The sequence below is a fragment of the Colobus angolensis genome, unplaced genomic scaffold (assembly GCF_000951035.1).
Source record: "Colobus angolensis palliatus isolate OR3802 unplaced genomic scaffold, Cang.pa_1.0 Scaffold73, whole genome shotgun sequence".
NCBI lineage: Eukaryota > Metazoa > Chordata > Mammalia > Primates > Cercopithecidae > Colobus > Colobus angolensis.
In genome coordinates this window covers 7,589,066-7,605,052 of record NW_012121043.1, presented here as the reverse complement: position 1 = coordinate 7,605,052, position 15,987 = coordinate 7,589,066, and the positions used below count along the sequence as shown (strand labels likewise).

General features: G+C 41.8%; 2 protein-coding genes across 5 annotated transcripts in view; one reads left to right on the top strand and one right to left on the bottom strand.

The window, feature by feature from the left end:
* The window catches only part of ARL13B (ADP-ribosylation factor-like 13B), a 75,995-nt gene extending 74,037 nt beyond the window's left edge, over positions 1-1,958 (bottom strand). For 3 of the 4 annotated variants that reach the window (XM_011927606.1, XM_011927608.1, XM_011927609.1), the window contains exon 1: positions 1,615-1,958. In XM_011927606.1, coding sequence (XP_011782996.1) covers positions 1,615-1,673 — 59 coding nt within the window. In that variant the 5' untranslated portion in view covers positions 1,674-1,958. The remainder of the gene's footprint in view (positions 1-1,614) is intronic. The other variant, XM_011927607.1, reaches the window with a different exon arrangement.
* A 6,041-nt stretch (positions 1,959-7,999) lies between these two features.
* PROS1 (protein S (alpha)) overlaps positions 8,000-15,987 on the top strand; it is a 101,360-nt gene continuing 93,372 nt past the window's right edge. The window contains exon 1 of the mRNA XM_011927602.1: positions 8,000-8,425. Within this exon, the coding sequence (XP_011782992.1) occupies positions 8,350-8,425 (76 nt within the window). The 5' untranslated portion in view covers positions 8,000-8,349. The remainder of the gene's footprint in view (positions 8,426-15,987) is intronic.

The window sequence follows — 15,987 nt, the reverse complement described above, 5'->3', positions numbered from 1 at the left end:
GGAAATCAATACATTCTCCTTTCTCTGAACTCTGTCTTTTCTTTAAACAAATCATTCCAGAGGGTATATATACATTATATATACATTTCTTAAAAGCAGACACGATGGAAAATGAGGTGCCAACTATTATGAATGACCCTCAAGTCTTAGTAGATACTTTGAAATTAGACCAGAATATAATTAAAACAAAATAAATCAGAATCTATACACCTAAAACCACTCTTAGACCTTTTTTTTTTTTTTTTTTTTTTTTGAGACAGGGTTGCACTGTGTCACCCAGGCAGTGGAGCGATATCGGCTCACTGCAACCTCCGCCTCCCGGGCTCAAGTGATCCTACTGACTCAACCTCCGGAGTAGCTGGGACTACAGGTGCGCATCACCGTGCCGTTTATTTTATTGTAGAAACGGGGTTTCGCCATATTCCCCAGGCTGGTCTCGAACTCCAGAGCTCCAAAGATCGAACAGCCTCAGCCTCCCAAAGTGCTGGGATTACAGGCGTGAGCCACCAAATCCAGCCCATCTTTGCTTACAGAGTTGATCTTACCACTTATATTTAAAACATTCAAATTCAGTTAAGAGCTAATAATCAGGACGAACCTTTAGTTTCATTTAAAGTTACTTTTTTTCCAACCTAGACATGTACTTTCCGTTAAAATGTGTCAGTGTAGCTTTTCAGACTCATTCTTTATAGTTCTTTCTCTTGGCAAATATACTTAAAATGTTAACAATTCAAAAAAAAAAACACTTTGTCTTCTCCTTGGCCCAATTCCAGAGTAGAACTATGTAAAGTCAACATTATTTATATAACAAACACGAGGTTTCTTTACAGCTTAGGCCTCAGTTTCAAAAGCATCAGTTTCATTGATTATTTCCTAAGACAGCACCTGGCACAAGGTATTGTCTTAATAAATATTTGTTGAATGAATGAATATCAAGTAACAGGTACTAATTATTAATACTTCTAGCACTGCAAAATGAAATGTTAAAAAGTGGACCCTTTCAATTAAAATGTTTTACTAGAGACCGTATGAAAATTGGAAGCTACACTACAGTTAAGAAAACACTATCCATCACTTGTTCTCATTGAATACAATATTTCTAAAGCACAGAGTATTATCACTCTCATTTAATAGTTAAGAAAGGTGCGGCCAAAATGGTTGAGTCATATAATTATTAAGTAGTGGAGCCAGATTTCAAGCCCACGTCCTCAAATACAACTGTGTGGGGGTGTGTGGAGGTGTAAGTTGGAATGGAATGTGCGCATATTATGAAAACTATATTCCATGTCCCCCTCTTAAGAATTTCCAGTACAAAAGCTTCAGAAGAAAAACACACAACGGATAGTTTTCAATTACACACACACACACACTTTTTAACAAATTCAAACCTATTTAAAATATAACAACGATCAGCACTGTCAATCGTAACGTAAAGTGGACCAGACAGAAACGCTACATCCTCCAATCTGTGCCTCCCGGGACACCCTGCGAACGAAAGCATCCCTTGCGGCCTGGGATAGACTCTTCCAGGCGCGGGGAAGAGGCGGCGCCCCGCCCCTGGGGCGCAGCTATCCCCAACCCCTAGGACGGCCGGGACAGCTGGCTCCAGCCTACCTGACGGGCTCCCGCCACCGCTTGAACCAACCGCAGCAACTGGCCATCAGACTGAACATCCCGGGTCGTTCCTCCCGCCACTTCCCATCCGAGCTCGGAGCGGACACCGACACCCCGCTCTTCCCCGGGGGCCTCCGCCACTCCGAGACGCCCCTAAAGTGGATAAGTCGGAAGGAAAAGCCGGGAGGGAGGTCAAGGCGGCCAGTCCCAGCACTAAGCCCTGCTAACCGCGCCGGTCCGCGACGACTGCTCTCTTAGCCAAGAAACAGCCTGGCCAAAGACGCAGATACACCGTAGCCGAGTTAGCGGGACCCGGCTGAAGAAAAGCCCCGCGTCGACGTGCTGACGTTACTTCGAGGCGCGTAAGGCGTTCCCCAGGCAACGCTCGTACTGCGCTTCTCCAATCATCGGTTGAGGTCCTGCGGTGGAGGCCTCTGAGTGGCTGAGGCGTCCTGGCTACCCGCCCCTGCGCGAGACCAGGAGAGGTGAAAGGGGAGTACGCTAGAAGAAGGAGGCGGAGCTCGAGGTAGCGCGTTCTTGTAACTAAGCAACCGGAGCGTCCGGAGATAAGCCGGAGGATCCAGGACAAATCTCCAGAAAGGCCTATCTTTAAACCTATACAAAATGTGTTGCCAATCCATGGTGCTGTTCCTTTTCTTTCGCCAGTGTCCCCGACTGAGATTCAGAGATCTCAGGTCTTGTGCATGGGTATTCTCTTTTTCTTTCTTTTTCTCGTTTTCTTTTTATTTATTTATTTATTGTTTGTTTGTTTGTTTGTTTTTGCGCAGGGATGGGAACCCTCCAGGATTCTGGCCGACATAGGCAGCATAACTACAGGAACAATACACTGGGGCAATTCTTAAAAGTTAAAGACAAGGGGGAAATTCGCTTGCTAAATTTTCTCAATAGGTCAGATAAGAGTGAAGCCTTAATCTCTAAAATATTTATCACTGTTACATATGTGAAATGGAATTGTATGACATTTGTTGTAGGGGGGACTGTGATTACAAAAGAAAAATGCATTTGTTGTAGAAAATGTGAAAAATACTAAAAAGAAACAAGATGAAGAAAATGAGATCTCACAGGACCTCTCAAAGATAACCATTTGGGGCCGGGGCTGTGGCTCACTCCTGTAATCCCAGCATCTTGGGAGGCCAAGGCGGGCGGATTAGGAGACCAGGCGATCCAGACCATCCTGGCTAATACGATGAAACCCCGTCTCTACTAAAAATGCAAAAAAAAAAAGAAAGAAAGAAAAACTAGCCGGGTGTGGTGGCACGCGCCTGTAGTCCCACTACGCGGGAGGCTGAAGCAGGGGAATCGCTTGAACCTGGGAGGCGGAGGTTGCAGTGAGATGAGATCTCGCCACTGCAGTCCAGCCTGGGTAACAGAGCGAGACTCCGTTTCAACAATAAATAAATAAATAAATAACCATTTGATGTATGTTTGTTTCGGGATTTTTAGGTACATAAATTGCTGGCTATTTGATTTCTGCAAGATGAAGATTGTTATCTCTTGACTATTTTGTAACGGTTTATTTTTTAAAGAGGTATGTAATATTTGCATTTCTTTTATATTCTTTGGAGAATAAGAAATGACAAGGACATTTCTGTAGGGAAAAAAAGTTATGCACAATATGTAGGGATCTGTGTGTCCATTTTCTACTTAAATAAATATTATCAAATCCTGATAAAAGGATAGAAGGCACTGAGAATCCCAGTGTATTCATGGGGAATATAATGATATGAAACTAAGATAGATACAGGTTTTAAATTACTCTCTATCCTTTACTAACTCGTGTAACTTTGTTTTGTTTTGTTTTTGAGACAGAGTCTCCCTCTGTCACCCAGGCAGGGGTGCAGTGGCATGATCTCCATTCACTGCAACCTCTGCCTCCTGGGGTCAAGTGATCCTCCTACCTCAGCCTCCCAAGTAGCTGGGACTACAGATGTGTGCCATCACGCCCAGCTGATTTTTCTATTTTTTGTAGAAATGGGGTTTCATCATGTTGCCCAGGCTGGTCTCGAACTCCTGGCCTCAAATGATCCACCTGCCTCAGCTTCCCAAAGTGCTGGGATTACAGGCATGAGCCACGGCACCCAGCCTCATGTAATTTTAATTCAAATTTATATACATCTCATACAGCTTGCTGTCTCCAAAATACTGTGCCTTATGGGGAACAAAGGGGGTGATACCTTTTCTTCTCATCTTAATAGTCAGAGCCAACACTCATAGAACAAAAAGATAGAATAACAAGAGAAAAGCATAACAAATTTATTTAATCCAAGTTTTACGTGACATGGGAGCCTTGCAAATGGAGATGCAAAGATACGGGGAAAACTACTCATTTTTACACTTGGGTACGATGAAGAATGAAAAGCCATGTAGAACTCTTATTGGTCAAAAAGGATATGCCCTAATAAGAAGAGACTTGTGAAGAAACTCAGCAAGTCCTATCTGTTCAGATTCCTCTTGACCTAACTGTTCAGCATTCCTTCTTCCAGGGTATGGGTTAGGATGCTTTCTAGAATGGGAGTCTTAAGACGTACTATCAAACAATGCAGGTCAAAGAATTTATTTATGGGCAGGTCTTTCACGGAAAGGAAGAAGGTTAGAGTAATATTTTGGGGTTTATGGCTGGCTTTGGGGAAAGGGGGTTGTGGTTTCTGTAACTGTGCCTGGAGAAAGAGGAATTATAGTTTCTATGGCTTGCTTAGGGGTAGAATGAGGTGCAAGAGATGGGGAACAGAAGGTTAGAGACAGAAACTTTGCTTCCAAGGCCTTTATTTTGGGATAATTCTTTCTGAGCTCCAACAACCCTATCTATAACATGGAAATTAAAATAACTACTTTGCCAGGTTGCTAAGATGATGAAATGAGAGAAATGAAGCTCAAGTGTAATTTCCGATAAATACTAGATGGCAGATTTTAAAGTTGGTGTCACCCATAAACACTTATGGTATGTTTCCTCCTACCTCCAAATATCCATGGTGGGAGATAGAAGAGCAGGACAGGATGAGACTGCAATGCTCCCTTAACTCCAAGCCGATTTAGGACTGTTGCTGCTGACTCTACTTTCATGACTCACTTTCTTAAACTAGTGTCTTGCAAACCCTAAAGTTATATTGTTTATATTCACTCTTGGATCCGTTTACTATGATTGGGCTTCTGTCCCATCTAACTACTGAAAACATATTTTTTGATATAACTTATATCTTCCTAATTACCAAATCAGCTCTCTTTTCTATTATTTAATATATACAATATAGTTCACTTTTCTAAAACTGTGTCCCGTCTTGGTCTTTCACAGTTATGCACCGCACTGCCCTACCCTGGTTCTCTTCTTCATTTTTGAAATTTAGCATGGACCGCTTCATGAATTTGCATGCCATCCTTGCGCAGGGGCCATGCTAATCTTCTCTGTATTGTTCCAATTGTAGTACACGTGCTGCCGAAGTGAGCACTACCCCTGGTTCTCTTCTGAGCTCCCTGGCCATTCCTCCTCTGGCTTTCTGTATGTCACCTCTAAGACAGGACCTTTTCCCTCTGCATTTCTTTTTTAAAACATGTTCTCTTGTGGAAATTGATTATTACTTCTGTGACTGAAGGGTCTTGCGATGTGTATGTTTCTTGAGCATTTTTGGAACCATACTCCATACTGTTTTTTTTACAAATATATACTCAACACCAGTTTTGCAGTAAATTCTTATTTATCTTCATCCAGAGTTTCTTAGAAACTATAATTTCAAACAAAATAACATATTATAAAACCAATTTTACCATAGACAAATTGATATAAACCAGAATTAAGTTCCTATGGTACATTTCTGGTCACAAAAACATCACCAAACTTCAAAATAAAGATGAAAACCCTAGTAATAGTAAATGTTGAAATAAATGTGAGTTATACATACATTTAAGAAAGATTAATGACAACGAGTAAGATAATTATTTGTCCACTTATTCCAGTTCAGGGACATAGGTGGCATCTCAGGGTGAAAGGTGAGAACTAGCCCTCGACAGGACACCATTCCATCACAGCGTGCTCTCATACACGCCCACACTCACACTGGGACAGGTTAGACACACCAATTCACCTAACATGCACATCTTTCGGATGTGGGAGGAAGCTGGAGTACCTGGAGAAAACCCATGCAGGTGTGGGGAGAACATGCAAACTCCATACACACAGTCACCTGGGCCAGTAATTCATTGTATTTTTCTCAGCCATGTCATAATGAAACAATACCATTAAAGCCCCTGCTCCACTTCTTGCCTTCCCCAGTTCTGCTAGTGATAACATTACCGAGCATTCCTGGTGCCAACATGCAGTCCCTTAGCAAAGCTGACTCTTAGTTTTTGAATATCTTAAGTGGTTTTGTAGCCATAAGTGCTGCTCACCATGTCTAGTTCTCTGTCCTTTCAGGCACATGAAATAACAGTTATTCCCACCCTCTTCAGGTCAGGCATACCTCACGTCTTGCTTTGTCTAATGAAATGTAAGTGGTATGTCACTTCTTGATAAAACTATTTAAGAACTGGGGCACAATTCTCAATGTTCTCTCTTTTCTTGCAATGGTAATTGTAGAAGACTATGTTGACTTTGAGAGACTGTAAAATCAAAGCAGTATGAATTGCTGAGTTAACACATGGAAGATAGTTACCTGGAAAGTCATGCAGACTTGTAGTAGACTTCCAATGAGCAAGAAATAAACACTTATTATCTAAAACACTAATTTTCTGGCTTTTTACTGTGTAATCTGGTTTATTCTGAATGATGAAAAGAGTCATGCTGCTATGATTCTGGTTAACATTGTCATTTCAGAATAATTGTTGACATTTTGGCATAAATATTCCCAGGCACACATTGTTGAATTAAACTGAATGAAATGTTTACGTACCAGTCACTGTTCTAAGCACTAATAATATAGTTGTGAACAAAACCTTTAAAAATTCCTGCCCTCATGAATCTTACATTCTACTGGTGAAGACAAATGAAGTGGATAATAAATATAAATAATAAGTAAATTAGACACTATGTTGGTAGAAGATGATATGGAGAAGTGTAAAACTGGATAAAATGATGGGATTAAGATTATGAATGAGATTAGATTAAAAGTTAAATTTTGGACAGCTTTTAATTGTATATGAAGGTCTGTATCAAAACCAAAGTTTGGCTAATTGAGATTACCAAGTGTCAATTCATATTGAGCTAAAGCCAGATATCACTTTCACAAAGTTCACTTCTGAGATTATTTAAAAACCCAGAATTTTATCCAAAGATGTATTATCAAATTGTATATTAATAGATTCCAGATGGTTTTACAAAGTTTGACGTTATAATGTAGGACACATAATTTTCAGTGCTGATAATTATTACTGGCAGTGTGATGAAATTTGTGGTGTTAAAAAGATATTCAGGCCTGGAGAAGTGGCTCACCCCTGTAATCACAAAGCTTTGGGAGGCCAAGGCAAGAGCACTACTTGAGGTCAGGAGTTCCAGACCAGCCTGGGCAACACAGCGAGATACCATCTCTACCAAAAAAAAAATTAAAAATTAGCCTGGCATAGTGGTGTTTGACTGTAGTCCTAGGTACTCAGGAGACTGAGGCAGGAGGATTGTTTGTGCCCAGAAGTTTGAGGCTGCAGTGAGCTATGATTACACCACTGCACTCCAGTCTGGGCAACCCAGTGAGACCCTGTCTCACATAAATAAATAAATAAGGCCAGGTGCAGGGTTCATGCCTGTAATCCCAGCACTTTGGGAGGCCGAGGCATGTGGATCCCTTGTGGTCAGGAGTTCAAAACCAGCCTGGCCAACATGGTGAAACTCTGTCTCTACTAAAAATACAAAAAAAACTAGCCAGGCATGGTGGCGGGTGCCTGTAATCCCAGTTACTCAGGAGGCTGAGACAGGAGAATGACTTGAACTCGGGAGGTGGAGGTTGCAGTGAGCTGAAATTGCGCCACTGCACTCCATCCTGGGCCCTAGAGTGAGACTCTGTCTCAAAAAAAACAATTTAAATTAATAAATAGGTAGATGTATAGATATTCACTTTCAACTGAAATCTTTAGAGGAGCAAGATTTTTTTTTAAGGCAGATTATTCTAATATTTCCTTCTTTTCTTCATATTCTTTATATTTTTTGTATGCCTGTATGGCATACAAGACCAAAAAAACATGTGGATGATCAAAATGACCCCATTTGCTTTTACTATCACCATAGTTCTTCCTAAAGTCCTCATTGAGTTCCAGGTTTTGGTTAATATTTTCAGGGACAAGTCAGTGTCTCACTATTTCTCCTTTTGAACCTAGCAATCCTGTCCTCTTGAACCCTGGAAGTTCTCCTGACCAGTCAGATAACTGCGTTCCCCACCCCTTCCCCTTCGGAAACTTCACACTGTGGAGGAAAAGAACGAAAAGCAGCAACTAGGGGGCTGGTGAGGAAGGATGTCTCGGCAGTGTTTACTAGGCCTCCAACACTAGAGCCCATCCCCCAGCTCCGAAAAGCTTCCTGGAAATGTCCGTGTTATCACTTCCCCTCTCGGACTGGGGGCTGGGAGCGGGCGGTCCCCTCCGCCCCCGGCTGTTCCGCCGAGGCTCGCTGGGTCGCAGGCGCCGCCGCGCAGCACTGCTCAGACCGAGGCGCACAAGCTCGCAGCTCCGCGGCGCCCAGCGCTCGGGTCCCCGCCGCGACGCGCCACCGTACCCGCCCGCGCCTCCGCGCGCTTCGAAATGAGGGTCCTGGGTGGGCGCTGCGGGACGCTGCTGGCGTGTCTCCTCCTAGTGCTTCCCGTCTCAGAGGCAAACTGTGAGTAATCAATAGCGTCTGTCTCTTCTCCCTTCCCCAGCATTGTCGACTGAACTACGTGCCCTGGTTAGTAGGATTTTCTTCTCTAGAACTGCAGCCTCCTAAAAGTTTCCAGTAAGTACCGACAGACACCCAGCGGATGGAAACAGCCGTGGATAGAGCAAGCAGTGTAATGGTGGGGCAGGATCACTATTTGCACAGTTGCGGGAATGTATTGCCTACAGTACAGATGTAAGAACCTGGTTGACACTAAGTATCAATGGAGGGATGAGAACACCTGCCCGTTTCCCTTCAAAGCTGCAGTTCCCAGTCAGGATGAGCAGATTCTAGTATATGAGTAGGGAAGAAAAGGTGACACACCGTGTTTTCCCTTTGTCCAGGCGCCTGCCCCCAGCCTACACCGGTCTCCTGAAACCTACCTCCCTTTTGCAATTTCTGGACTTTGAGCTTGGTTTGCTTGTCTCACATTAACGACCTGTTTTAGGATGACTGAGGGTTTGTATAGCAGTAGATGTATGTCACTTTCTAACCCTGAAATCAAAAGGACTGCTACATACTGTATTCTGTTTCTCAGATCGTTTGTACCGAGGATTTTTTAACACTGTGCCACTGATCTGAGGTGGTGGCATGAGTTCTTTATCTTTGTGTTTCAAGTTCTTGACGTCCTTATGCCCGGGTTCAAGACAGGATATTAAGTTTTCTCTGAAAAATAGATAAGGAATAGCAAGGCAATTAGTACATTTTAGTGGTCAGTTAATTTGTTTTCTAAAGTTGTAAGTGTGTTTGTTGAATAAAAATGCCTTTTTGTTTGTTTGAGAGGGACTGCTCTGCTGCCCAGGCTGGAGTGCAGTGACTCCATCTCCACTCACTGCAACCTCCGCCTCCGGCTTCAAGTGATACTCATGCCTCAGCCTCCTGAGCAGCTGGGATTACAGGTGCCTGCCTCAACATCTGGCTAATTTTTTTTTTTGTATTTTTACTAGAGACGGGGTTTCACCATGTTGGCCAGGCTGGTCTCAAACTCCTGACCTCAGGTGATCCACCCGCCTCGGCCTCCCAAAGTCCTGGGATTACAGGCATGAGCCACCACGCCTGGCCAAAAATGCCTTCTTGTTTTATGTTTTATTTTCAGGAATTGGAATGGGAGTGAGAACTCTAAATTACAAATAACTTTTAGGAGCCTAGAGCTCCAAAGTAAACTTTTCGAAGATGGAAATTTCTAGAGAATTATATATCAGTTTACTAACATTCCACTAGTTTCTATTAGTCATCAGGATGAATGCAGTACTTTAAAAATCTAACTTGGGACTAAAACATTATTTTTTGATCTTACATTAAAGAGCTACAACTGCAAAACTTCAGCATTCAAACCCCTATCATTAAGCCAATTGGTAACTCCAGGTGCTTATTACCTATATAGTTCATTAGGACAATTAAATATTTGCTTCAGTTTTGGAGAGGAGAAAGGCAAAGTAGCTTGCCACACTTAACTCCTTGTCATCATAGAAATTTGCTAGGCCTTTTCTTTTTGTAGAGATTGTTACATTTTGACTGAATCTAGGCAGAGGTAAAAATTATATGGGTTTGTGTGTGTGTATTATATATAAACATATGGGGAATTACACTTGTTGTATATAAACACTGATAAAGCAGACAAATTAATTCTTCAAGTATATCACATAAAGAATAGTTGGCCCCATAATGCCTTTAGTTACAAAGTTTTTGATTGCTTAATTGGATTAAAAGTCATCTGTGGTTTACTAAAGAGGAAATTTAGATATACATGTGATGTTTTTACTCCATATGATTTAATTTTACTTTATTTTTACTTATTTATTTGTTTTTTGAGACGGTCTGGTTCTGTCACTAAGTCTGGAGTGCAGTGGCATGATCACAGCTCACTGCAACCTCCCCCTCCTGGGCTCATGGGATCCTCCCAGCTCAGCCTCCTGAGTAGCTGGAACAGCAGGCATCTGGCACCATGCCCAGCTAATTTGTGTGTGTGTCTGTATGTATGTTTTTGTTTTTGTTTTTGTTTGGTAGAGTTGGTGTTTTGCCATGTTGCCTAGCCTGGTCTTGAACTCCTGAGTTCAAGCGGCCTGCCTACTTTGGCTGGCCGAAGTGCTGAGATTACAGGTGAGAGTCACCGTGCCCAGCCTCTATATGATTTAAAATTTGAGATATAATTCGAATTATAAATATTTTATTTGTAATTCATTGTGTAGTCCCTTATTTAGAATTATTTATTTAGAGATGGAGTCTCACCCTGTTGCCCAGGCTGGAGTGCAGGAGTGCAGTGGGATGATCCCAGCTCACTGCAACCTCCGCCTCCTGGGTAGCTGGTATTACAGGCATCCTTTCACCTCAGCCTCCCGTGTAGCTGGTATTATAGGCATGCACCACCACACCCAGAGAATTTTTGTATTTTTTGTAGAGACAGAGTTTCACCATCTTGGACAAGCAGGTCTTGAACTCCTGACCTCCAGTGATCCTCCTGTCTTGGCCTCCCAAAGTGCTGGGATTACAGGTGTGAGCCACCGCACCCAGCCTATAATTCATTGTTTAGGACATAGAAAGCTATGGACCATTTAAAAATATATTTTTGTGATTAAAAAAAGTCTCGCTATCTTGCCCAGACTAGAGTGCAGTGACTATTCACAGGTACTACAGCTTTGAACTCCTGACCTCAAGCAATCCTCCAATCAGCCTCCTGAGTATGTGGGACTATAGGTATGCACCACCATGGCTGGCTTATAGTTGTGATTTAAAGAAAAACATTTACAAATCATAGTTTTATTTTAGGAAGAGTTATTAGAAATAATCTAATTCAACTTATTTGTTTAAAAATTAAAAAAAGAAATTGTTGAGAGATATTAACTAATTTTCCAGAATACATATATGTATGTATACATACATATATGTATGAGAGAGAGGGATGAGAATCTCTGTATTTAACATATATACTGTCACCCAGTCATGGTTGCTCACACCTGTAATCCCAGCACTTTGGGAGGCTGAGGAGGAAGGATTGCATGAAGCCAGGAGTTCAAGACCAGCCTGAGCAACATATGAGATCCTGTCTCTACAGAAGACATTAAAAAAAAAAAAAAATTAGCCGGATATGTTGGTACACATTTGTAGGCCCAGCTCCTCAGGGGTCTAAGGTGGGAGGGTCACTTCAGCCCAGGAGGTTGAGGTTGCAGCGAGCATGATTATGCCACTGCGCTCCAGCCTGGGTGATAGAGCGAGATCCTGTCTCCAAAAATAATGAAAATAAAATAGATACTGTCTACATATTTTAATCATTTCCCACTTAGGCATGTGGTGAGGGGAAATAGGAGAAAGAGGATGTCCCTTTGGCCTTATCTAGACTGCCACCCTGGGTGAGTGCAGGCTACTCTAGACACTACTGACTCATATTTTCCTCCTCTTTGTACCCTTTTCTTTCCTCCTCTAACTATTCCGTGTGCTATGTGTGAAGCCTTGTCTTTTCTTAAATTATCTTCACTAAAAAGTCCAAAATGTTGCACTGATGGAGAGATTTTATCAAGGTTAGATTATAGTTGGAGTTTGTGCTGGAAGAGTTAGAAACAATTTCTAATGTACCGCAATACATCAAACCCTATGCCATATTCTCCTACTATTAATTCTATGCTAAGAAACAATAGGCCTTTTCTGTTCACCAAGTTTATATCTTTGCAACTTGAGGGATCTATATACATACTTAAACCTTCAAAATATTATGCCTGATAATACAGTATTCTTTGCCTATAAGCAATAGTAATGAACTCAACTCTTGCTAACTAAAGGAAAGAAGAAAGGAAAAGAAAAAAGAGAGGAAGGAAGGAAGGAGCAGTTGAATAATTTATTGGAAGGCTATTGAATGGCTAGCTGAACAACCAGGCCTACAGAAGCCAGGAGTGTGAACATTTAGGTGACCTATACAGTGGGAACTCATGTGACAGTACTTTAGGAGCTGCTAATCAAATGACTCAATTCTGTCTTCCAGTCCTGTGTGTCTCTGTGAAGAGTTCAAATTCCTAGGAGACCCTGATCATTTTGCCTTAGCCTGGCACTGGAGTCCTGTGATTGACAGCTCACTAGAATTGCATAGAGTGCTGGAAGAACAGTTCCCACAAAAGAATGGATGCTGGGAAGGACACAGAAATAAGAAAAGTCTACATATTCTAATTATTAGCTGTGTAACATATACACTTGCCCTTCTTTCCATACATACCATTTGAAAATATTTATCTAATATAATGCAAATGACTACTGCACAGAGAAAGAACCCTCTCCTCGATGGTTCCAGGAACCACATCCATAGAGGAAGGCTTGAGGCTCCCATTTCCTAGGTATCATCAAGTGATGGCCATGATTCCTGTATTTCTGTGCTATGCTTTATGGATAAAATGATACATTATAGTGTACCAACACATCTTATATGCAAAAAAAAAAAAAAAAGAAAAAGAAAAACCAAAAATACAGGCAAGGGAATACAGGTAATGGTTTTAGGGCTTGCCTGTCTCTCCCTTGGTTGCAAGCATGAGCTGGTATTTATGACTCTTTCCCTACCCATTTCATAGCTCTCTTACCCTCAGGATGCAAGGGCCTCATGTTTGTGTTTGCTCAATAAGATGAACCACAGCATAATCAGGAAGAATCTGAGCCCTTATTGTCCCTACCTGTGGATGCTCCATCCATTGTTTCTTTTCCTATTTCTCCTGTGGACAGTAGTCATCCTGGAGGGGCTTCACACCTAACCCTGATTAGTATGTGGCAACAACACTATTTTGCCTGGATTATTGTCTTCCTTCTAACATAATCCTCTTATTATTATTATTATTATTATTATTTTTCCAGCAGGTAAAGAGCTTCAAATGGCAACACAGCAGTCTTAGCTTGTAATTCAGTGGAAAATAGGTTAGGTTCCCTGGTGAATGCATTTCTTGAGACCATTCTTGGTTTCCAAATTTCTAGGTGAGCAGAATGCAGTTGTGAGGACAGAATGTAAAAAATTTGAGATTAGGTAACTGTATTAGTCCCCTAGGACTGCCATAATAAAATACCACAAAGTGGGTGGTTTAAACAACAGAAAGTTATGGTCTCACGATTTTGAAGTCTAGAAGTCCAAAATCAAGGTATCGGGAAGGTTGGTTTCTTCTGAGGGCTGTGAGAGGAGAATATGTTTCATGCTTTCTGCTAGCTCCTGGTAACCTCGGATGTTCCTTGGCTCTTGGGTGGCATTATTCCTGTGTCTTCACATCGTTTTCCCTCCATACACGTCTGTTTCTGTGCCCACATTTCCCCTTTTTATAAGGGCACAAGCCTCACTGGATTAAGGCCTACCCTAATGACCTCATCTTAATTTGATCATCTACAAAGACCCTATTTCATAATAAAGTCATATTTACAGGTACGAGGGGATTAGGACTTCAGCATCTTTTGGGGTCAGCCCATAACAGTCATTAAACATCATACCATGACAAGTACTTCTTTCCTTTTTCTTTTTATTTCTGATCTGTGTATTTCGGCTTTAGTAAAATAGCGCTGTATTTTATTTTATTTTAAGCCAGTCAAATTTGCCAGTTGGGGGTTACTGATACTAATATTAAGAAGCTCTGATAACTCAGTACTATTGGACCAACCTACAATCTTTTTTTTTTTTTTTTTTTGAGACAGGGCCTCATTTTGTTGCATGGGCTGGAGGAGTGCAGTAGCGCAATCATGTCTGACTGTAGCCTTGACCTCTCAGGTTCAAGTGATCCTCCCACCTCAGCCGCCCAAATAGCTGGGACTATAGATGCATGCCATTACCAGCTAATGTTCTTTTTGATTTTTAATAGAGATGAGATATTGCTATGTTTCCCAGGCTGATCTTGAACTCCTGGACTCAAGGGATTCTCTGGCCTCAGCTTTCCAAAGTGCTGAGATTACAGGCGTGAGCCACTATGCCCAGATAGCACTATATTTTAATGATTGCTGGTACAGAGAACATACCACATTTTTTAAAACCATATTTTGAAAGATAGTGTTGTCTTACAACAACAAAGATAGTTGTGTCTTACAGTGAGTGAGCCCTCAATAATTGGTCAGTTCATCATTCCATAAGGTTAGCTCCTTCCAGATATTAGGATATACAGTAAGGCCAAGGAAAACTACAATCATTCCACTGATTTGTTTTCTTAATTGTGGTGTTAATTCCTTAGAGGTAGTGTTGTGTGGCTTAGCATAAAGCATTGAATAAGTCTACCAATAGTTGTGCTGACAGAAAAATAAAATCCCAAAAAGTGTGTCTACCTATGCTGCTCCTCCATGATGGAAGAGCCCTTCTTAATCAACAATCCACCAGATATCTGATTGAACTTTGTAATATGTTCAACTTTCAGCAGCTCAAGGAATAGCAATCCTGCAGACAAACTTGGTGTTTTTACTTTGATAGCGAGAGTCTGGGTGGGCCCTAGTGAAGGAAAGTTCATGTGGCAGATCCAGTGTGGCCAATGTGTAGCCTCCATCCTTGCCACTGTGACTGCCTTTTTAAATAAACATTGGATAAACATTAGACTGAGGGCATCCCAAAGGCCATATGTGGCCTATAAACTTCTGTGTTTGGCCCTCATACATATCAAAAATTGGAACACTTCATGTCAACATCTGGTTTTATGGCTTCTCTTGAAAAACAAAGGAACATCTGACAACACTGGCCCACATCCCAACATGGTAAGATTCAGCTCAAGCTTATTGTGAGCTGCCTTCTTCTCTTTTTTTGTTGAAACAGAGTCTTGCTCTATCACTCTACCTCAACCTCCCGAGTGGCTGGGACTACAGGCTCTGCCACCATGCGCAACTAATTTTTGCATTTTTAGTAGAGATGGAGTTCCACTATGTTGGCCAGGCTGGTCTTGAACTCCTGACATGGTGATCCGCCCGCCTTGGCCTCCCCAAGTGCTGCGATTACAGGTGTGGTGAGCTGCCTTCTTTAGATAGAATGTGCCCTCTCCAGTTTGCCACAATGCTGAGGATCTCCCATTGTCTTTAACCAAATTATCTTCCTTCCAAATTATGCTGCCTACTGGACACTTAGAATTTTTAGTCTGTGGTCCTTGCACCAGATAGGCTTGAGAGGAAACATAACTGATGGTTATTTCGTAGGTCATTCTGTCCTCATTATTATTAAGAACTTCTCTGGTGTGGGGCTATCTTGTGAATGTTCATCTGGAACACAAACATTCTCATCTCTGGGACAATTCTTGCTTGAACTTCATCCCTAAGCCTGTGATCTACCTCTTTACAAGTCACTGAACCTCTGGAAAGACCATTTGCAACCATCTCAGGCAATTTCTCATTGTAGGCAAGGTGAACCATGAGAAATTCCACTTACATGTCTGCCCATAGTGAGGGTTTTGCTTCTCCAGTGCCTCTGAGGACTGCCCCTGAGAGAGGTTAGTTAGTTTTTGGCTGTAGCTTTATAGGAGGTCTACATCTGGCTCATGTTGGTATACCACAGAGAAGCATCTGTTGATATGGTTAGGTCTACATCTGGCTCATGTTGGTATACCACA